Source organism: Schistocerca piceifrons, chromosome 6, assembly GCF_021461385.2.
Source record: "Schistocerca piceifrons isolate TAMUIC-IGC-003096 chromosome 6, iqSchPice1.1, whole genome shotgun sequence".
In the NCBI taxonomy this organism is placed as follows: Eukaryota; Metazoa; Arthropoda; class Insecta; order Orthoptera; family Acrididae; genus Schistocerca; species Schistocerca piceifrons.
In genome coordinates, this window is record NC_060143.1 from 16,638,156 (window position 1) to 16,661,552 (window position 23,397).

At 41.3% G+C, this 23,397-nt stretch overlaps 1 protein-coding gene across 1 annotated transcript in view; it reads left to right on the top strand.

The window, feature by feature from the left end:
- LOC124802558 (mediator of RNA polymerase II transcription subunit 17) overlaps positions 1–23,397 on the top strand; it is a 118,861-nt gene that overhangs the window by 33,657 nt on the left and 61,807 nt on the right. The window contains exons 8-9 of the mRNA XM_047263424.1: positions 6,476–6,785; positions 16,223–16,371. Of these exons, the coding sequence (XP_047119380.1) occupies positions 6,476–6,785; positions 16,223–16,371 (459 nt within the window). The remainder of the gene's footprint in view (positions 1–6,475; positions 6,786–16,222; positions 16,372–23,397) is intronic.

The following is a 23,397-nucleotide window of genomic DNA, read 5'->3' on the forward strand; positions in this document are numbered from 1 at the left end:
TGTAAGGCTAATGGCGCCTTGCTAGGTCGTAGCCATGGACTTAGCTGAAGGCTATTCTAACTGTCTCTCGGCAAATGAGAGAAAGGCTTCGTCAGTGTAGTCGCTAGCAAAGTCGTCGTACAACTGGGGCGAGTGCTATTCCGTATCTCGAGACCTGCCTTGTGGTGGCGCTCGGTCTGCGATCACACAGTGGCGACACGCAGGTCCGACATGTACTAAATGGACCGCGGCCGATTTAAGCTACCACCTAGCAAGTGTGGTGTCTGGCGGTGACACCACATTCTGAATCCCCTCTGTGATCTGAAATTACTTTACTTTCAATGCTGCATTGAGTTTACGTTTTCCATGCCTTAATTTTGGAAAATCTGCAATGCTTGGTTGAAGTGGCCCTTTGTAAACACTGCATAAGATTTGATTGATATGCATTGGCCACATGATGTCCCCCCTTACCATTCCCACAAATCTGTACTTTTACTTTATATAATGTCTTTTTCTATTTTATAACACATAAAGATAGCAATCTGAAATTTTTTATGCTTTTTATTAATGATTGTCATTGTGTCTTTGAAGACCCTGCCAACAGTTTATGTAGCTGGATAACCTTCTATTATTGCCTATTCTCTGCTGTGAACTATTTGTATCTACATTTCAAACTTGCAGTTTGTACAAAAGTGTGTGTGTGTGTGTGTGTGTGTGTGTGTTTGTGTGAGGTCAGTATCTATGAACACATGCCAACTAACAGCAGTTATTGACAGTGTAAGTAATTAGTCATTGAACTTCTGTTTGAATGTGGAAATGAGACTTAAATCATTTCAGGTGCTACCAGGCATTCAGCTGATTATTGGCCTCTGCCATAACACAGGAACAGACAAAACCTGCTGCTGCTCCACCACAAAGTCAGAACATGATCATGTGTTGGAGCATTCCTTACATCAGTTGTTACGTGAAGTTCACCATCGTAACACCCACCATCCGTTTCCACATCCAGCATCTGGCCCTCTCGGCCCCAGCAAACGGAGAGCTCTTGCTGGTCCTACTGCTGCAGATCGCCATTGTTTGTGTACTGTACTCTACTGGAAGTAGAGGAAAATACTATCTTCTCATAACTGATATTTTTCTGCCGCGGATATACCACTCAGTGCTGTCTTGGTAACTCATTATCTTTGAAAGTAGTAGTGCTTAATAATTCTGTAGAGGAGGAGGAAAGTCTTCCTGTGAAAAACATTACTAACTAATCTTGATTGTGCTGCACATTTGAGAGTGATTAACAAGATTGCAAAGCTGACTCCGATTTCAGGATTACCACTGATTTCAGCTCTACATGGTGCCGATTCTTCTGGAAAATGTGGCATTCTCAGGGAATTACATATTACCCAGAAAAATCAGGGAAATTTCAGGGAATTCTTAGCACTGGAACTTCATTTTATTGAGCTTTGTAAATCACAAATTTTAAAATACTAAAAAAAGAATGCTTTGAACAACTGGAGATAGGACATTCATATTCACAGGACATGTACTTTAGTATGTTGTGCACAAATGATTAGCATTTGAACCACGTCGGCCCACGGTTTAAGGTCAACATCGATATAGCGACGCAACACCACCTGCCACTAAAATGTGCTTGCTGCTCTCATTGGCACTATAAACCGGAGGTAATGGATCAGTGTAACTTGAGCAGACATGCAGGATGCCTCACAAATGTATGCGTGAACCGTACCGTCAAATCAGTGAGTTAGAAAGAGAGTGTGTGAGAGAATGTGATGAATCCATCCGGGAAATGGCCTCTTGTATGGGACTACGTGTTCAGCAGTGCAAAGGGGTGTGCAGAACGGTTCATAGAAGGCTGTAAGACAAAACGAGATGGGTTAGGTTGCACTACCCATACCACCCCTCTCTCCCCCCCCCCCCCTTCCCCCTCCTCCCTGTGACATGACTGACACCTCATCTGAATGGCATTGCAGGACAAATCTGCATCATCCTTGGTTCTGGTGCAACAGTGGAACAATGTAACACACCGTACACTATCGAGGTGACAGTCAATTGCCGTTTATTGCGGCAGGGTTATGTGCAATTCATCCACTTTCCCATCTACCATTGATTAATGTGTAGAAACGTGCTAGATGACAATGGTGTATGGAACATCGCTGGGGACAGAAATGGCATCAGATAATGTTTTTGGATGAATCCAGGTTCTGTTTGTTTGAAAATGATGGCTGCGTTTTGGTTTGATGCAGGCAGTGGGAGTGGCATCACTGTGACTGCATTCACACAAGAGATATCGTGCCAACTCAAGACCTTATGGTGTGGGGTCCTATTGGGTACAACCTCAAATCACAGTTGGTGTATGTCCAGGGCACTGTGATCAGTGTGACCTACGTGAATGACTTCCTGCAACCCATAGCCTAGCCATACCCTTTCTGCGCAACACCCCAGATGCCATTTTTCAGCAAGACAATGCACGACCACATGTCTCTGCATGAACACATGCCCTCATGGTGTCACAGGATGTCAGCCTTTTGTCCTGGCCTGCCAGATCACCTGACATGTTGCCAGTCGAAAATGTGTGGGATATGGTGAAGCGACAGATGCAGTGCTGCAACCCAGTGCCAACCATTACAGATGAACTTTGGAACCATCCGAATGTGGTATGGATGGCTTTACCCCCAGGATTCCATTTGCACCTTATACGGAGCAATGCCATCGTACATGGAACAAGTTATAAGAGCCCCTGGTGGGCCCTGTGCCAACTAGGAAACAGGACACATGATGAACTGAGGTGCTTGAAATGCTAATCATTTCTGTGGAATGGATGTACATGTCCTGTGAATTCAGCTCGTTGGAATGGGTAATGGAAGAAAAGAGGCAGGAAGTGGGAGGGGTGGTTGATGCCTCAGGGGATGGTGGCAGGTGTACGAGATAGGAATGCAGCAGGGAGAAGCAGTAGGTGAACAGAATAGGAATGCAACACATAGTCACCAGAGAAATCTCCCCACCACCCCCAAAAGCTGGTTGCAACCTTTTTTTCCCAATATCATCTCAGACTGGAACAACTGAACCATATCCTGTTATTGTGCATTGAAATCAGGGAAGTCCTACACACAATCCATCCCATCCATTTTGAAGTGGTATTCTGCCAGCAGACAATGTACACAATATCCTGGTTCATTCCTATGCCGCACGCGCTACCAACCCCTTGACACATGCATCAAATCTCTCTGGCAGACCCAAGTGCAAGACCCGTCCAATTCACCAACCCTGCAGATCCTACTCCAGTCCCATTACAGGTTTACCTTATCCCAGGGTCACATGTGAAAGCAACCATGTCATATATCAGCTCTACTACAATTGCTGCATTGCATTTTATATGACCGTGACTACCAACCGACAGTCCACATGAACGAATGGCCACTGTCAACCTGGGGCCAAGAACAGAGTTGACCACCAAGTTGTGGAAAATGCCACTGAGCACACCATGTTTGATTTCAGTGGTTGCTTTACAACACATGCCATCTGAAACCTTCCCCCCAGCACCAATTTTTCCGGACTACATAGATGGGAACTTTCCTTGCGACGGATCCTTTGTTCCCGTAACCTTCACTAACTGCCTGCTCCCAAACACTCTTCCCTACCTCTGTTTTGTCACCCACTCCCAGTCTACTTCCCCATGCCATCATCATTTTGCGCTGCATGAACTCAACATTCTGGTGTTCATGTGTTGCTTTCCTATCCCAGGCATCTGCTGCTTCTCCCTCCCACATTCCTATCTTATATGCCTGCTGCATTCCTCTGATCTGTCAATCATCATTCTCCAACACACCGTCTCACTCACCAGCTCTTTTCTCCCCTCGCCCAGTCCAGTGGACACAACCTTTCGCCCCATCATACCTGCCAAACTGCAGTCCTGGCATTCGACTGGCTAAACTGTGTGTGTGTGTGTGTGTGTGTGTGTGTGTGTGTGTGTGTGTGTGTGTGTGAGAGAGAGAGAGAGAGAGAGAGAGAGAGATTGTTATATGATTCTCAATTTTTCCTACATTATAAAAACTGAATGAGTTTAAAATCCCTGTGAACATCTGGTCAGAATTTCCTACATTTATTGCCAAGCTACAGACTTGAGGAACATCGTTTTCCATATTCATGAGAAATTCTGTAACAAAGATTTTTCAAATTTATGCTTAATGAAGTATGTGTAGATCAAGATTTGTTATGATACTTTACCAGAAGTAAATTGCAGACACATTGGAAAGATGAATTCACTCATGCATTTTAGAATGTTATCTGTGATTCTCTATGCTAGCCATCTCAACAGTAATGGGAAACATAGTAAATCACAGTTCGGATTTCGAAAATGCTGTTCCACTGAGACAACAATATACAATTTCACTGTCCACATAATAGAGTCTTTAAATATGTCGCCAGTAGGAATATTCTGTGACTTATCCAAAGCATTTGATTGTGTGAACCATGACATTATGTTAGAGAAATTACAATTCTATGGTATAAATAGAACAGCATATGAGTGGTTTAAGTCATATCTACAGAACAGGAAGCAAAAAGTCTTTTTATATGCTTCAAGTGATTTAAAGGAGTTTGCCACTTCATCTAACTGGGGTGAAATTACATTAGGTGTTCCACAAGGTTCGATCATGGGTCCCCTCCTGTTCTTGATGTATGTGAATGACCTCCCTTCTTATGTGAAACAAGATGCTGAACTGACACTGTTTGCTGATGATACAAGCATAATTATTTATCCAGTTAAAGAAAGTCCGATAGAAAATGATACAAATAAGGTTTTTGGAAAAGTTATTAATTGGCTTTCTGCGAATGGCCTTGCTCTGAACTTTGAAAAAACACAGTACATCCAATTTTCTGCTGCAAAAAGTATAATTCCTTCAATAAACATAACACATCAAAAGCAGGCAGTAGCCAGGGTAGAGCATACTAAGTCTTTGGGTGTACATATAGATGAGAATCTCAACTGGAAAATTCATATTTTGGATCTCCTAAAGCGACTAGGTTCAGCAACTTTTACACTCAGAATAATTGTCAATTTTGAGGATGTAGAAATTAATAAGCTAACATACTTTACATACTTCCACTCTCCGATGTCATATGGAATAATATTCTGGGGCAACTCAACACTTAGGCTAAAGGTATTCACATCTCAAAAGAAACTAGTTAGAATAATGTGTGGGGTTCATAGTCGCACATCTTGTAGGCATCTGTTTAAAAGGTTAGGAATTCTTACAACTGCTTCACAGTACATTTACTCAGTAATGAAATTTTTTCTCAACAACATGGACCAGTTTAAAATCAACAGTGGCATTCATGATTACAATACCAGAAAAAAGTAAGACCTACACTATCTGTTACTTCACCTATCTTTGGCACAGCAGGGGGTAAAATATGCTGCTATAAAACTTTTTGATAAATTACCAGATGAAATAAAATGTCTGACAGACAGCAGTAATAGCTTGAGAAACAAATTGAAATCATACCTCCTCGACAACTCCTTCTATACCATAGATGAATTCTTGAATATGAGTAAATAAATCTGCAAATGTAATATATGCATTTTGTGCCATTTAAGGGACTGGGATACATAATAAAAATATTTAGGTATAACACTGTAATGTAAACAAAAAAAAAAAGAAAAAAAAACTTGTTTCCTATGCGCATTTCTTGTGCATTTGACACGTTCCACATCATAACAGTTTTCCGTGCTATTGATCAATGGAACACGTAACTAACTTATAAGTAAGTTTCAAGGATTCACATAGATGTTTGGTATCCAGAACAATGCCACAGAATTGTTAGAATCTCTTGGAAAGACTTAGCAATACCGAGAAAGGAGTAAGGAATTTTTAAGAAATCCAGCTTTCGTAGTTGATAACTTGCTGTGACTGAGTGCTATATGGAACACCTGGATTCCATTGCTGGTGCTTCTAAGTATTGTTCCTCATTGGGTGGGGTTAAAATGGAGAGCATTTAGTCTCGTATGGACAAATAGGTAGCTACGTTTTGGAGAACTTCCATGCTGAAAGCTTACACTGACAGATAGGAGAGTAGTGTGCTGACAGCATGCCCCTCCATACTGATATCCAGTGGCACCCCAGTAAGAGGGTGACTCAGTTATTAGTCATCTTACAGGGTTTGATTGACCTGATCGCTATTATAATCAAAAGTCATTGTTGAGTACAGCCTGTAATAAGAGAAAGAGGAAGATTGGAAACAAGACAAAACTATATGAAACATGTAGAATGAACTTAGTCTTGTCCTCAGTTATTTACAATTTACCCATTTCTGTCAATTATAATGTGCCATTATGCTGCTAGACCTGTTCTACATGCTCTTGTATGCATTTGACAAATCGTTATCCAGAATAAGTGCAACTTTAACATGTACAAAAGTTTTTAAAAAGTTTAATGAAATGCTATGTCATTCTCTGGGTGTCCTATTTTCTTCGTGTATGTTGCAGGCAGACTCTTTTGGAGCAAATAATTCAGCAAGCTCAACACTTCTTCATGCGTCTGCGGACAGAATATGTGTTGGATACTATTGCAAAAGAAGTGAAGGATCCACTCATTATATCACACTGGAATGCTTTAAATTCTCCGACTCAGTCATGTGTAAAAATAAACATTATGACTCATGGGTATGACGCAGTGTGCCGGACTTCTCTCATTGTGCATGTAGGAGAGAAGTCTCTCAAATGTGTCTGTCGTGATGGTCGAGTAATGCACATGTCGTATGAGCCCCAGGAGTTACGTGACCTTATTTTCTGTCAGGTAAGCAATGTCAGTAAGTGAAAAATTACATTGTCTCCAAACTAACTGATAGAAAACAAAAAATAATGGAAAGGTGACATAAAACATGAATAAGTAACGTGTGTTTAAAGTTCAGTTACTGTCTGTTATTCAAGACATCAGGTACAGCTAATCTCACATTTCACTTCTTAGAAGAGGTATGCGGCTAATGTTTCCATGTGTGGATCAGCAAAGAGATATATATTCTTTTCTGAATTTTTAGATTTTGGTTTCTCCAGAAAAAGATTGTACAGATAGCGAAATCACAATGCGAGATAAAAAAAAAAAAAAAATAAAGTTGGTGTTTCTCCACAACAGCAGCAATTTAGCGCATATTCGCACACATTCAGTAAAGTAAGATGATTCCTAGGAAATGAAGAACACAGGAAGTTTTCCCAAAACACAAAAAGCTCATTGACTAGCACTGGCAAAGTATAATGTTGTCTGTGATCAGTGATGAGAAGAACCAAATGAAACAATCAATTCAGTTGGTTGTGGTGAAAAAGTCATCTCATTCAGTTGTAATTGTATGTATTGGTTAAATTATTCTTTCATTCTTTTGAGTGAAACTAATATATGGGAGCAACGAAATGAAAACAACTGATTCATTCAGTTGTGTAGTTTTAGGTATTGATTGTTTTGTATACGACTTCATACACAATGGTAAGGAGGGGTGGGCTACAGAGTGGTGTGGAACTGTTGTCGTAGGAGAGGAGCAGAAATGATTAGCAAACAAGTTAACACAGTAAACAGAAGATTTACTTAATTATCATTTCTCTAATCATACAAAGACTCATTACAAACAATGCAGCAAGAACTAGAGTCCAGATATTACAGTGTCAACAAGGATGAGGCTATCTGTATTAAAGCAGAGCCACGACGAGGTGGCATGTTCATAGCATCATGTAGCAAAGAGGTTCCAAATGCCAAGGGGTGAGTGGCTGCTTTTGGCCATGCTATGTTGCAGCAGCAGAGTGCACTCATAGCCCAGTGCCACTGAAGGCATGGTTCAGTGGGTGCTCATCGCTGGGTCTGCCCGATCCTGCGTGACCGCTATTGGTGTGGTTGATGATGGATACTTGCAATCCCATTGCCAACTTAAGGATGCTGTTAGGGTGTTATTGATATGTGAAGCCACATCCCTCTCCCCCCCCCCCCCCCTCCCCCCAACCTCCTCACTGACATCATAATATATCTTAGATGAGCAAACAATGATGGAGGGGAAGGCTGGATGCAGGTGGCAGTAAAGAGAGAGGACCTGCTCCCACCTGCACCACAGCATATGCCCCAAGCCCTACTGGGAACATCAGTCATAAAACTGGGTGAGGGTGCACACCCACATCCAGAGGCAGAGCAGCAAACAGAGATGGGGGTATCTCAATGACTGCAGAAGGACCTGAGACAGCACTTGTGACAGCCACTGGGAAGAGGGGCCACCCTCAGGCAATGGTGGCTGTCGAGCCAGCAATGGCTGTGAAAGGGTATCATCTTCCATCGGCTCTGGAACTGGTGCTGACAGTGGGGGACTGCTGCATCGGGGCAGACACGAAATCTGGAAGCACAAAGTATGTGGCAGTATCATGCAATTTGCGTGAACAAATTTTATTCTGGTTGTGTCTCAGCAATCCTGTTGATTCCTGCTGGAAAAAGAGAGAATGTCCAAGGAGGCGTACAATGGTGCCTTGCTCCCACAATCTCCACCCAGCATACAATCTGTAAAAGACTGAGTTGTTAGTTTGCTATGTTACCTGTCTGGGCAGAGTGGGCACTGCCCACTGTGGTGGGTATAGAAATTGAAGCAAGGTGGAGTGCAACCGTGCATGTAACAACTCTGTCGATGCTGTACTATTGCATGGCTGGGAGCTGTAGGAGAGCTGTAACAGAGCTTGATCCTGAGTGTGGGAGGCATGAAGTTTGTCCATCTGTTGCTTAAATGTTCTTACAAAGCAGTCAGCTTCACTGCTGGATTGTAGGTGAAGTGGTGCACTCATGATGTGGTGGATACCATAAGTGGTGCAAAACTGTTCAAACTGGGTGGCAACAAATTGAGGTCCATTGTCAGTTACAATCACTTCAGCCAATCCCTTGAGGCAGAAGATTGACGACTAGGCCTGGACTGTGGAATGAGCCAGTGTGACAACATTGAGCTGCTTTTTATTCCAGTAAGAACCCGCAACATCCAATTGCAAATGTTGCCAAGATCCTTCAGGTTTGGGCCATTTGCAGAACTGCTGAGATGGAGATGCCTGATGTTCAGCACAGGCTCGGCACTGAGAAGTCAACTGTTAAGTTTGTGCATCCAGACTCTTCCAAGTGCAATAATGTGAAGCAAGCTGCGTGGTGTGAATCACACTACAGAGACTCTGGTGTAGCAAATGAAGCATGTGACTGGTCATTATCAGTCTCAAGCAAAATGTCACATTGGTGAACTGCAGAGGGGTGTGGACAAAATATTGACAAACCACAGAGCTACGAATCTGTCTGCTAAACGTGGTCAACCATTGTGGATGTAGTGCAACAGAATCTGCAAATCAGGATACTCTGCTGTGTCCTAGACAATTTTCCAGTAGTTAAACAGAAAGCTATGCAAAGCATCTGTGTCCTGTGCATCAGTGTAGCAACAAGAAGCAGAGGACTTTTTGAATGTGGAATCTGGGCCAAGAGGAAGGTGAGGAAGAGCACCTGCATTGGCATACTTAGAAGTGGCTGATACATAATCCCATATTTATAACTTGACAAAAAAAGAGCCCACCATTGCAGCACCTGTGCTGTGTGAGTTGGGACTGACTGACTGAGAAGGGCTAAGCAGATATTCTAGAGGTTAATTGTCAGTTACCATGTAAAATTTTCTGCTAGAAAGATACTGGTGAAATTTAGTAATATAATAGACAATGGCAAGAGCCTCCCTTTCAATTTACAAATATTAAATTGAGCTTTGTTCAACAACTTTGAAGCAAATGCATTTGGCCTGTCAACATCACCAAATTTACGTGACAAAATTTGCACCGATGCCGCAAAAGGAAACCTCTACAACCAAGACCACAGATTTGGCTGGATCAAAATGAACAAGGCATCAATCACAAAGCTAAGCATCTTTGAACTTCTGGAAAGTAGGCTGACACTCTTGCGACCAAAAGGAACATTCTTCCTGTGCAGACAATGCCTGGAAGCCAGAATTTGAGCAACATTAAGAATAAATTAGATGTAATGCATGAGCTTTCCTAACACTGGGTGCAATTCCTGCACATTGTATGGATGTGGAAGGTCATGGATAGGATGCAAATGTGATTGAGTGAACCCCCTGGCTGTTAATGATATGTCCTAAGGACTCAAGTTCAGTTTGGGGGGGGGGGGGGGGGAACCACCCACACACACACACACACACACACACACACACACACCACACACACACACACATATATGCTTCAAACAGAGTGTGAAGATTGCTAATGTGTTCATCAGTAGTGCAATTTGAGATGACAGTGTCATCGAAATAATTCAAGCAAAAAGGAACTTATGCCGTCAATGGCGCCTGAAAGTCCTGAAAGATGGCGGGTGTGGAAGTACTACCAAATGGCAGTCTCAAAAATTTGAAAAGACCCAGATGAATGTTAATGACAAAGACATCTTGCTACTGCTGATACGGACGTATTTCCAAGTAAGTGGCGTGCGAATCAGTTTTGGAAAAGTAATGACTGGCATCCAATTTATCCATCAATCCTTTGGGCCATGGCTAGGGATAACTGTCAATAACTGTTTGAGAATTGACAGTTTTCTTAAAATCGTTGCTCAACTGGAGTCTGCCAGATGGCTTCTTTAGAATAACAAGAGGGAATGCCCACTGACAGACAGTAATGGGGCGTACGTCCCCATTGTCTTGGAAAGCAGTAAGTTCCTGAGCCACCTGGTCTTGAAGGGCATGAAGAACAGGACAAGCCCTAGCAAAATGTGGCTGTGCAGTGTTCTTCATTGTGACATGGGTAACAAAATTATTGGGTTTGCTTAAACCGTCAGAAAACAAATCCTCGAATTGTGCACATAACTTAGCTGGCCGGAGCGGCTGAGCGGTCCTAGGTGCTACAGTCTGGGACCGCGCGACCGTTACGGTGTCAGGTTCGAATCCTGCCTCGGGCATGGATGTGTGTGATGTCCTTAGGTTAGTTAGGTTTAAGTAGTTCTAAGTTCTAGGGGACTGACGACCTCAGAAGTTAAGTCCCATAGTGCTCAGAGCCATTTTGTGCATGTAACTTAGCAACACTATCCCATGGATCAAAGGAAGCCACAGAAAGTAAATTGTCCTGAGTCCTTAGCCCAAACAAATCATAAGAGTCTAGATAAAAAATATTAGCACCGTCACAAGAGGAAAGCACTGTAAATGTCTGTGTAGCATCACATAGCAAAGAGGCTCCAAGTGCGAGAGTGCAAGTGGCTGCCGCCGGCCTTCATATATTGTGGTGGCAGAGGATGTTCGTAGTCCAGAGCCGCTGGAGGCATGGCTCAGCAGATGCACACCATTGGGTCCACCAGATTCTGCACAACCACTGATGGCATCAGGTGGCAAATGCAATTCCGTTGCCAATTTAAACATTATTGTATTAGTGTATCAGTATATGATAACACAGATTAGATTATTATTCATTCATTTTTTTTTAAGTGAAATGAGTCTGTGGTAGCAAGTGAATAAAAGCAGTTGACATGGTCCATTTTATTGACTGAATTAATCATTTGTTCTTTTCAAGTGCAACCAGTCTGTAGTTTATGGTTGAAACATGTATTTTTTTCTTTCACCTGAAATCCTTCTGTAGTGTTTCAGTTGAGTGAGTTATCCATCGATTTTTCTGAGTGAAACCAGTCTTTAGTATTTTCATTAGTTAAACTTTATTTATTTTGTTTATGGCTAATACAGACATATCATAAAATTACATTAAATATACATATAAACAGATTGACACACCAGAAACTTAAGTTTGTCTTTACAACTGAATATCCAGTCCTTCAATCCGGCACACAGTATCTGGAGCTGCTAGCAGGAAGTTCTCTTCAGCACCGTGATAGGCTCGAATCCTGCATTCACTGACAATGTGGTGAACAGTCTGGTATTGAGCCCTGCAGTCACAGGCTGGATTAGGCAGCTTCTTCCACCTAAAGAGAGCATCCCTCTTATCAGCCATGGCCGGTACAGATTCTGTTGAGAGTAGTCCAGATCTTGTGTGGTTGGTCGAATCCACTTGGAAGTTTAGCACCTGAGAAGATGTTACCGTATTTACTCGAATCTAAGCTGCACTTTTTTTCCGGTTTTGGTAATCCAAAAAACCGGCTGCGGCTTAGAATAGAGTGCAAAGTAAGCGAAAGTTCTGAAAAATGTTGGTAGGTGGCGCCACAACTAACTTCTGCCGTCGAATATAAGTAGCGCTACACAGGCATGCTTTGCAGGCACAAAGATAAATACTGGCGCCAAAACCTCTGCGTCAGTAAAAAAAAAAAAAAAAAAAAAAAAAAAAAAAAAAAAAAAAAAAAAAAAAAAGGGTGGAAGACGAGCTTTTTTCTCCGCCCCGAGTTTCAACCACTGCATTTTCATACATTATCCAACGAAGGAAATACAAATTTCGTATTGTTCGTCTTCGAATGTAGCAGCACTTCAATGTACTACGAAAATCCGACAGGCAAGACTGTTTGGGATGTTTGTCAATATGGGAAACTCTACGTTCGGAATTTTTTCCTACCTGTGAGAAGATACGGTTGCTAATAGGAACTTTTATGAATTGTGACTCACATGCAGTATTCTCTTCACCATAAGAATAATACAAATATAAACATTTTGGTCATGTATTCTTTCATGTTTGCAGCTATCTCATTTAAATCCTGTCTGCCTAATAAACTACGAAACTAGAGTGAGACAACAGCAAACGCGGAAGAATACACATATCATGTCACGTTTATATTCATATTATTCTTATGCCTAATAGTGATACAGTCAGAAATGAAGCACGGCAATTGACTAGATTTTTAAATCTAAGATGACTCTAATTTCGGTGCAGAATGTAATGTACTAAAAGAGGCGTCTGCAAAGATTTTGAAACGGAGAAAATTTTTCGCTAAACTCTCGTTCAGAACATCTTCTATCATACGCAGTCTATTAGTTGTTATTTGGTTCTTGTTGATCATTATCAAAGAAAGCAGCAGTGTAAGTAACAACAAATAGCAGTCTCTTGCCATTGTTTTGCTAATGAGACGATTCCTCTCTCCTCTTTCTCTCTCTCTCTCTCTCTCTTTTTTGTTTGTAAGCGGCTGTACCTTGCACAAAAGCAGCCACGCGGCGAGCGGCGACAGGCCGTAAACACTCATTATCAGAAAGCGAAAAAAAATGCATGACACAATACAGTAATGCATTTTCAGCTTAGAGTGACGTAAATACCTATAACAAAGAGAACGGCACTTATCAGATCAAAGAAAAATACGCAATCAATTCAAACCAGACGAAGCACGTGAAAAAGGAAGGGTACCCGTATAAATACGGACGGAGCGCTGACGCATAGCAATGGCTACCTGTAAAGCTTAACAGCTAAGCTTACGACTCGAATCAAACTACTGTAGCTGTATCATCATTCATTCGACCTAAATTATGTCTCGTATTATAATGGACCAACTTTGTTTCGATTTGGAGGTGTGGCCTAAAACTTTTCTCTCACCTCGAATTTTGACTCTCAAATTTCAGGTGCGGCTTAGATTTCGGAAAATTTTTATTCCTTGATTTAGAGTCTCATTTTTCAGGTCCGGCTTAGATTCGAATGCGGCTTAGATTCGAGTAAATATGGTATGCAGGCGCTCATCAGTCACTGCTTCCCACTGACCTTTCCATTCTTCAAGAGGTTTGAAATCATTAGCAACCATTTCAGCAGCATCGCACAGAGTTGGATGGCGTGATTTCAGTCTTTTACAATTCAAAAATGGCAGGTTAGAATTCCTGGAGATCTTGTGGAATTATCTCATAAGGGCAGTACGTCTGCATAGATCAGGAGGCATTATACCAGTTAACAGTGGAAGCCGATAAACTGGAGTAGATCTGATTGCACCAGGTATTATGCGCATTGTCGTATTCAGCTGGATGTCTACAAGCCTTGTATGATGACTGTTCATTCAAACAGGTGCACAATACTCAGCACTTGAGTACACCAAGCCCAGAGCTGAAGATCGCAGCATGGTTGCTGAAGATCCCCAGGTAGTTTCGCATAGCTTATGGAGGATGTTGTTTCGAGTCCTCAGCTTTTGAGCTAAGTTAAGAAGGTGTTGTTTGAAGCATAGTGTACGATCCAGGATGACACCAAGATATTTTGGGTTCCAATTATGACGAAGAATTCTGCCTCTGAAACTTACTTCCAGTTTTACGTTCACCAACCGATTATTTAAATGGAAGCAATACACTTCTGTTTTACTCACACTGGGTTGGAGTCTCCAGATTTTGAAGTAATTATCTAATGCAGACAGGTCATCTCTTCTGTTGGCTTCATTTCCTCATGTTTTACGGCTAGAGCCAGGTCATCGGCATAGCAGTATTTTCTGGATGAAGTGTCAGGTAGATCAGATAGATATAGGTTGAACAGTAATGCTGAGAGAACTGATCCTTGAGGCAATCCGTTGTTCAGCTTCCTCTCCTTACTTATGTTTCTTCCAGTGATTACCTGGAACTTCCAATCGCTTAGCATACTTTTAATCAGTCGAACCATTGTTCTGCGGGGTATGATGCAGAGAAATTTGTTGAACTATAGCAATGGTATACAACCAGGGTACACAAATGCCTCCACCCCTCTCCACAGAGGGTAGCCCTACCATCAGGGATGGGCTGGGACGGGAGGGGTTGGTCAGAGTTAAAACTGATTAATATTTTGCTGTAGATTAAGTTGTTCCAGATGCAGTTAACACATAACTAATGAAGCTGATGTGCTGTTGGCTGTATAAAAAATGAGTGCAAAAGCTCCCTTATGTGTGTGTGAAGAAGTAGGGAACATTGCCAGATTTTAGTGACTGGTTGCGTTCTGTTTTACTGAAAAAGTGGGATGATTACCATTTGACTGTGTGTGCTTTCCGTGTGCTCCATGTCAGCCTTCTGCTGCTGCCAGCAGTGCAGCTGGGACGAGAATGTGGCCTGCTAGCATGGGGCGCAGGTTCCAGCACTGTGCTGGTGGCTGGGCCACCTCCACATCCCAGCTTTTCCCTTGGCGGCAGCAGGAGACTGACAGCAATAGCACAATGAGCCCAGCCCCAAGGACGTTGCCCTGGATGGAAAAAAAGAGTGAAAACATATCTAAATGAAATCAGTCCAACCCAAAGACTGGAAGAAAACATTCATATAACAGACACTGTTGGAGACTTATGTTGGTCGGTTGTCTCACATTAAGTGAAATCAGTCAAACGCAGAAAGTAAGTGAAAAACAGTGATGTAGCTGATGTGACCGGAGAGACTAGTTTTCATTCAATTGTTTCATTCAGCTGGGGGGGGGGGGGGGGGGACCTGACTGAACAAAAAGAAAATAGTTGACTGGCCAATCAGTTGTTAAAACCAGTTAGTTGTCCCTTCACTATATATTATGAATTTGCCTAATGTTTAATCTCTTCTTTTCTTTGTAAATTTTCCATCAATTCGTCATTTAGCTGTAGATTTTGTCATTTTTCTCGTAACTGAAATTATGAAAAAAATGTAAATTTTTCTCGTAACTGAAATTATGAAAAAAAATGTTAATTCACAATGATAGAAGAAAACAAGTCTATTAATGAGTGGCACTAAAAGACAAAATATTCTGGGGACATAAAAGTCTCTTTAAGTAACACACCTTGTAAGTAAAATTCATTGTAAATATTATTAAACGTGAAAGTTTCTCACAAAGCAAGATGGTATGAGCATGATGCTGAATCTGGAGTGGGTGAACTGGTGCAACAAATGTGCATATAATCTTATATGTGGCCAGGAGCACAACAATGACTGTTACTATGATTGTATCTAAAACCCCTTGATTTTTATTGTGTATTTACTATTTCTGTTACTTTTACACTCAAGTTTGTACAGCTGTACTTAAATGTTATGCATTATTTAAACTTTTAAGTTCATACCATTGTGTAATTTTCTTCTGCTTTCCTAGAAGTCATAGTATGCTTTCAGTACACTTGTAAGAAATGAGGATATCAGGTCAGAATGGAATGTGAAAGTCAGACTATTTCTGGCTTAAGTTAAATCTCTTTGAATGTGAGTTGTGTGATGTTATTGTAATAATAATAATAATAATGTTAATAATAATAATAATAATGTTAATGTGGCAATTTGTATTTGATTATTATTTGCATAAGTGGCACAATCATTGACTGCATTGTGGTTTTACATTTGTCCTACAGAAAAAATAAATAATACATGCTGATCTGTTTTACAGATTTATCAGCATCAGATAGCTGCAGTGCAGAGCCTGGCGAAGCGCATGGGCTGGCAGTTCTTATCTAATAGCTCACATCTCGGACTTGGTGCTGTGGAGCCTCTAGGAAATGCTAGTAGCTGCATTCTCGCCTCCCCAATTGGAGACAGGTACTATTGTATTTATAAGCTTGTTCTCTGTCTGCAGTGCTCTCTTATCCTCATAAATACAACATAGTGAAAACTGGTTGATGATCTTCACTAAAGCGAATGCTTTTCAGTCTTTGTACACTTTCTGGATGGAGCGAATCTGAAAGGAAGCTTTAAAATCTGTTCCCAGTAAGGGAAACTGTACCATGCAAATGTCTGCATCTGAACTATGTCCGTATTCTGAAAACCACTTTGAAATGCAAGGCAAAAGGTACTTGCCATTGTACAACATATTGGGGTTTCATCCCATTCCATTTGTGTGCGAAGTGAATGAAGGATGATTTCTTGAATGTCTGTAAATAAGCATCTACACAATGCCTTTTCTCTGTTCAACTTTGTGCATGCATTCACATTTCTAACATTGCAGCTACACGTGTGCTTTTGTGCATGTAAGTTCCCCCGTTAGATGGGAATCTCATGTGGTGTTTAGCAGATGACAGGCAACTGAGGACCATGTATATTTTGTTGTGTGCTCTAAGGTGATTTATGTGCAATAATGTGTGTTACTCCAGAGAAAGCATGTTGAAATTTATAGATGATTACAGATAAAGGTAACTGATATGGAACACCATTTCTGAAGATAATTTGAATAAAAATGTGAGATGTGTTGTCCTCAGTGTCAAGTATTTGATGAAAAGTCTCTGATCATTTTACTGAAAAGAATAAAATAAGTCTCAAAGTAGGAAAACAGAGAAGCATGATCCAACAAATCTGTGAAAAGAGTATATGAAAACTGTGGATGAATATTCGTGCTGTGATGGCTTGATAGCACAACAGTTTGAGAGCCTGACTTTTCAAGAAAAGAAAAGATGAGGCACATATAGCTCCTCAAGAAACTGCTAGTGATTGAAATGAAGCACATTGCTGATGCAAAAAATACAAAATTGGAAACTTCAGCCTCCATACTAAAGGATTCTGGGATGGTCTGTGACATTCCCAAATTAGTCGAGTCCAAGGACGTTAAACTATACACAGTGTCTCAAAGCTTCTGTGTCAGATTGAAGCAGTAGATTGTGGATCCGCAGCCGATTATATTGAGATAGGGTACAAATAGTTGAAAATGAGTATTTATTGTGTTATGGTTACACACAACATACACTGCATAACAATAATGTAGCGTATAGTAATTGTTCAGAATGATGATCGCCAGTCTCCATGCACATAGTCCAATGGCACATGCAGTTCTGCTGCACTCTTGCAAAGATCCCTGGTTTCTGTTGTACACTCGAACAGGTAGCAGGTGATAAACAGTGTACACCACTGACCAGTTTATGTTGTTCATGGATGAGCCGTCATTCACCTGTCATGGTATTTTCGATAGCCACAACAGTCATATTGGTGGCTACCAGCAATGATTCTCTGTCAGTGTAGAAATGGACATTGACCAAGATCACATAATAGGACATTATTTGCATCTTCCCCATTTGACCAGTCCACATTACCTGGTGTTCCTTTGAGATGTGCTGCCACAGTTCTTATAGTTTGTACCTCTTGTTGTCTGCTGTAGGATGTGGTTTCAACATGATGGTGCAGCAGCCCAGTTTGATATTAATTTTGATGAGCACCAGAACAATGCACATCCTTATTGTTGGTTTGAAAGGGGAGGTTTTGTCCCTTGGTCAGTGCGATCACTGGATCTGACACCTCTGGACTTTTTGCATGGGGTCACTTCAAGACATTGGTGTACGCCCTGAAGGAGCAGGTGAAGACCTGCTTGCTAGGATCCAAGCTGCCTGTTGCCTGGTACAACGTGCGCCAGGGATCTTTATCAGTGCGACAGAACTTAGCACGCCATTGACGTGCATGCATTGAGACTGGTGGTTGCCACTTTGGACAATTACTAAGAGCTACATTGTTGTTATGCAATGTACGCTATGTATGTGCACAACACAATAAATATGCATTTCTGACCATTGGTTCCCTATCTCAGTATAATTGGTGGACCCGCTGTCAACAGTTGCAATTTGACCCGAAAGTTTTGAGATACCCTGTGTATAATCTTTTATTATTAACGTTGTGTGAACAGCTTTTTTAGGCAATAAAATACAAATGCCACATTGACAGCTAATTAACCTTCATATACAGTAATGACTGAATCTCTGCTCATTACATATTTCTGAGTTTCAGGAATAATCACAGAGACACTTTGTTTTGAAATACAAAATAAATAGCTCAGATAGGCATATAAGTTGCTAGATACTGTCTAATGAAATGTTATAGACAACCTTATCACTGCAGTTTCCCAAGCGTAAAATCTAAAAGCTCGCTGTGGTGTCTTGAAATGTGCGAACAAAATATTTCTGTCACTCTGTATTTCTTGTACTCTGTTAGATGCTTTTTCACCAAGTCACCTTTCTTTTTCTGTCACCTTTTCATCACAATACATGCAGCACAAATTCCCTTGCAAAGAAGTTGCATAGCAGACTGCTTGTACAGTGTGGAAATGTGTAGACAGGAGAATAGGCATACATATGTATGTTCTATCCACAAATTTTTTGCATGTGCTTTTATTCCTGTGTATCTGTGATTGTGCTTGAGGAAAGAAGCATTGTGTGCACATACTTTAAGTACTGTAGACTGAACCTGCGTTTAGAGAACCTGTGTTTGTGATAGGTCCCGGGCTATAGTATACCCCTAGAGTCCTCACTTAATGTTGGTTCTTGAATCTTTCCAAGTAGACTTTCATGGGATAGTTGACATCTATTTTCAAGCATTTGCTAGTTCATGTTTTTCAGGATTTCTGTGATGCTCTTCTGTGGCTCAAACCAACCTCTGACTGTTTGTGCTGTCCTTCATTGTATGTATTCAGTATTCCCTGTCCTATTTAGAATGGATCTCACACACTTGAGCAATATTCTAAGATGGGTCACGTAAGTCTTTTCCAAGTGACTGAATTTTCCCATTATCCTGTCAATGAACCAAAATCTTCCAACTGCTTTACTTACTACTGAGATTATGTGATATTTTCATTTCATGTGGGCACAAAATTTTTCACCACCAGGCATTTGTTTGAGTTGACTGATTCTAATTGTAACTCATTGATATTGTAGTCAAAGGATAATATTTTTTCTATTTACGAGTTGCAATTTTACATTTCCAGGCATCTAAAGCAAGTTGCCAGTCTTTTCACCACTTTGAAATCTTATCAACATCACATTTTCTCAGATAGTGCTTTTTTATAGGTTCTGCATCATCAGCACAGAGTTCGAGGTTAGTGTTAATGTTATCTCTGAGGTTGTTAGTATGTAATATAGATAGTAAGGGTCCTAAGCACTTCCCTGGGGTACACTTGAAGTTACCTATTCATCTGTTTGTGACTCTCCGTCAAGATAACATGCTGTGTGCACCATACCAAGCAATCCTTGATCCAACCAAAAAAAAAAAAATTTATTGTCCCACTTGACATGTAGCTGTAATGTGGTACAGAGTCAAACACTTTTGCACCTACCTGATTATCATGAATCATGGCTCTTAAGATGTGAGGAAATTGAGAGATGGGTTTCATATGACTGATTGTTTTCAGAATGCATGCTGGTTTTTGTGGAGGAGATCATTCTGTTTGTGAAACCTCATTTATGTTTGAGCTCAGAATGTGGCCTGAGAGCCTATAACAGATGGATGTCAGTGGTATTGGATAGTAGTTTAGTTGATCACTTCTGTTATCATTCTTGTTGATGGTGTGCCCTGTGTTTCTGTCGAACTATTAAGCCACAGGTTTTTTTTTCTCTCTCCCCCCCCCCCCCCCCCCCACACCAAGTGATCAGCAGTATATAAACTGAGGTAACAAAAGTCAAGGGATACCTCCCAATATCATGTTGGATCTCCTTTTCTGCATTGTAGTGCAGAATCTCAATGTGTGTGGCATGGACTCAACAAGTCATTGGAACTCCCCTGCCGAAATGTTTAGCCATGCTGCCTCTATAGCTGTCCATAATTGCGAAGTGTTGCCAGTGTAGGATTTTGTGCACAAACTGACATCTTGATTATATCCCATAAATGTTTTATGGGATTCATGTTGGCCAATACAGGTGGCAAAATAATTTGCTTGAATTGTCCAGAATGTTCCTCAAACTAATCATGAACAATTGTGGCCTGATGACATGGAGTGATGTCATCCATAAAAACTCCTTTGTTGTTTGGGAACATGAAGTCCATGAATGGCAGAAAATGGCCTCCAAGTAGCTGAACTTAACCATTTCCAGTCAATGATCAGTTCAGTTGGACCAGAGGACCCAGTCCATTCCATGTAAACACAGCCCAAACCATTATGGAGCCACCATCAGCTTACACAGTGCTTCGTTGACAACTTGGGCCCTGGCTTCGTGTTGTCTGCACTACATTTGAATCCTATATTCAGCTCTTACCAGCTGAAATCTGGACTCATCTGACCAGGCATTGGTTTTCTAGTCATCTAGGATCCAACCGATATGATGGCGAACCCAGGAGAGGCACTGCAGGCAATGTCATGCTGTTAGCTAAGGCACTTGTATTGGTTGTCTGCTGTTATAGCCCATTAATGCCAAATCTCAGTGCAGTGTCCTAACGGATATGTTTGTCATAAGCTCTACATTAATGTTTGCGATTATTTCACACAGTGTTGCTTGTCTGTTACCACTGGCAACTCTATGCAAACGCCACTGCTGCCAGGATGCTGTCGATCTTGGAATACTGAATTCCCTAAATATTTCCAAAATGGAATTTCCCATGTGTCTAGCTCTGACTATTATTCTGCATTCATAGTGTGAAGCCATAGTCACTTTTGAAACCATTTCACATGAGTCACCTGTGTACGAATGGCCCCCACTTTATACTTTGTGTATCCTATGTTGCCACCATCTGTCTAAGTGCATATCACTATCCCATGACTTTTTCCACCTCAGTGTAATGTAGTTAAACAGAGACTAACCAAGCTGTAAGTTCTGTACAAATCTGACTAGGATTCTATAGGTCCTTGTTGTTCAATTTCAGCGGTTCAACTGCTTCTCAGTTCCACTGACATCAAACTATATTATTCGTAATCTTTACTGTGGAATCCTGCCTGCTTGTCTCTTATGGGATGCCTAGGAAGCTGTTTTCTCTGATAACTTGCCAACATACAAGCATATTATATTAATGTAGTTTATCACAGTAATTGAATTGACAATACTTAACTTTGATTTACAATGTCGTGTCACAAGCAATTGGTAACATGCAAACAATCAGTGTCTTTCACTATATACAATGTCGTTGCAAATAATCACACAAGTCCGTGTGGATCACAAGTCACAGCTCTTCTAATGCTCTCTTCTAGTCTGGGTCCACTAGTGTTCGGCTGAGGCTGGCAGGGCCGGCCGGGGTGGCCGAGCAGCTCTAGGCGTTACAGTCCGGAACTGCGCGACCGCTATGGTCACAGGTTCGAATCCTGCCTCGGGCACGGATGTGTGTGATGTCCTTAGGTTAGTTAGGTTCAATTAGTTCTAAGTTCTAGGGGACTGATGACCTCAGAAGTTAAGTCCCGTAGTGCTCAGAGCCATTTGAACCAATTTGAGGCTGGCAGGAACGACGCTTATATTTTCTTCGGATAGAGACCACTCCTGTTGTGGTGCAGTCTTTGTCAGTGTACTGGTGGCTGACATTGTCTCACGGCTTTCTCTGTGGCTATGTTCTTGATCTTCGTGTCGGCGCTTTTCGTTAATGCCGGAACATTTACAGTGCAGTGAGAACTAAACTGAGGCAACACTTCTGAATCAGGGAAGCGGTAACACTTCCACCCCATTACAAATTTTGTTTAGTGCCTTATATGATTTTGTCTTTTTTAATAAGAGTTAGTGTGGTACTGAGTCAGATGCTGTTTAAAAGTCAAGGATTAGTGTATTTACCTGGTTACCATCATCAAACCATAGACAGTCCAGGATGGAATGACAAGAATGTGGAAAGGATAGATTGCTGCTCTCCATGAAGAAGAGGTATTGAGTTGGAGGCAAGTGCAATGAAAAAGGCTACCAAAATATTAAATCTTTCGCACAAAGTCCTCCTTCTGCAGTAGAAAACACCCACACATTCACAAAAGCACAACACACATGTACATGACCACTGTATCAGGGTGCTAGATTTATGAGACAGTGGCACTGTGTATGAGAGTCACTGGCCACCAACACTAAGCTACAAGCAACTGCATGTGGTGGGAGAAGTGATCTGGATGGTGGGGGCAAGCAGGAGGCGGGTGTGGGAAGGGGGAGGGGGAGGGATAGCAGGTTAGAGGTGCTACTTGTGGGAGCATACAGGGACATGGTGTAGACATGGAGACTGGGTAGGGCAGCTAGGTGCAGTAGAGAAGTTAGGTGTTGATGGGGCAGGTGGGGGTGGGGTTAGAGAAGTAAAAAAGACTGTGGGTGCATTGGTGGAATAGAGGGAGGGCTGTGGTGCATAGTGCTGGAGTGGGAGCAGAGAAAGGGATAGGTCGATGAAGGATAGTGACTAACTAAGGTTGAGGCCAAGGGGGAAATGGAAACATAGGTTATATTGTAGGGAGAGTTCCCACCTGTGTACTTCAGGAAAGAACCAGGTGTGAAGCAGTCATTGAAGTGAAGAACATAGTGTTGGGCAGCATGCTCAGCAGCCAGACGATTTAGCTGTCTCTTGACCACAGTTGGTGTCCATTCATGCAGTCAGACAGCTTGCAGGTGACCCCATTCCAGAAAACTAATTAGATTAATACTAGTTCCATGGATCATGAATACGATATTTCGTAATGATGTGGAACAAGTCAAATTTTCCAATACATGACATAATTATGTTAATTTAACAGCATAATTAAGTTAATATAACAACTTTTTTATTTTTTTGTTTTTTTTTTTTAATTTTTTTCTTTTTTTATTATAATTTTTTGTTTGGTTTTTTTCTTTTTTTCTTAATTTATATCTAAAAATTCCTCTATGGAGTAGAAGGAGTTGTCATTCAGAAATTCTTTTAATTTCTTCTTAAATACTTGTTGGTTATCTGTCAGAC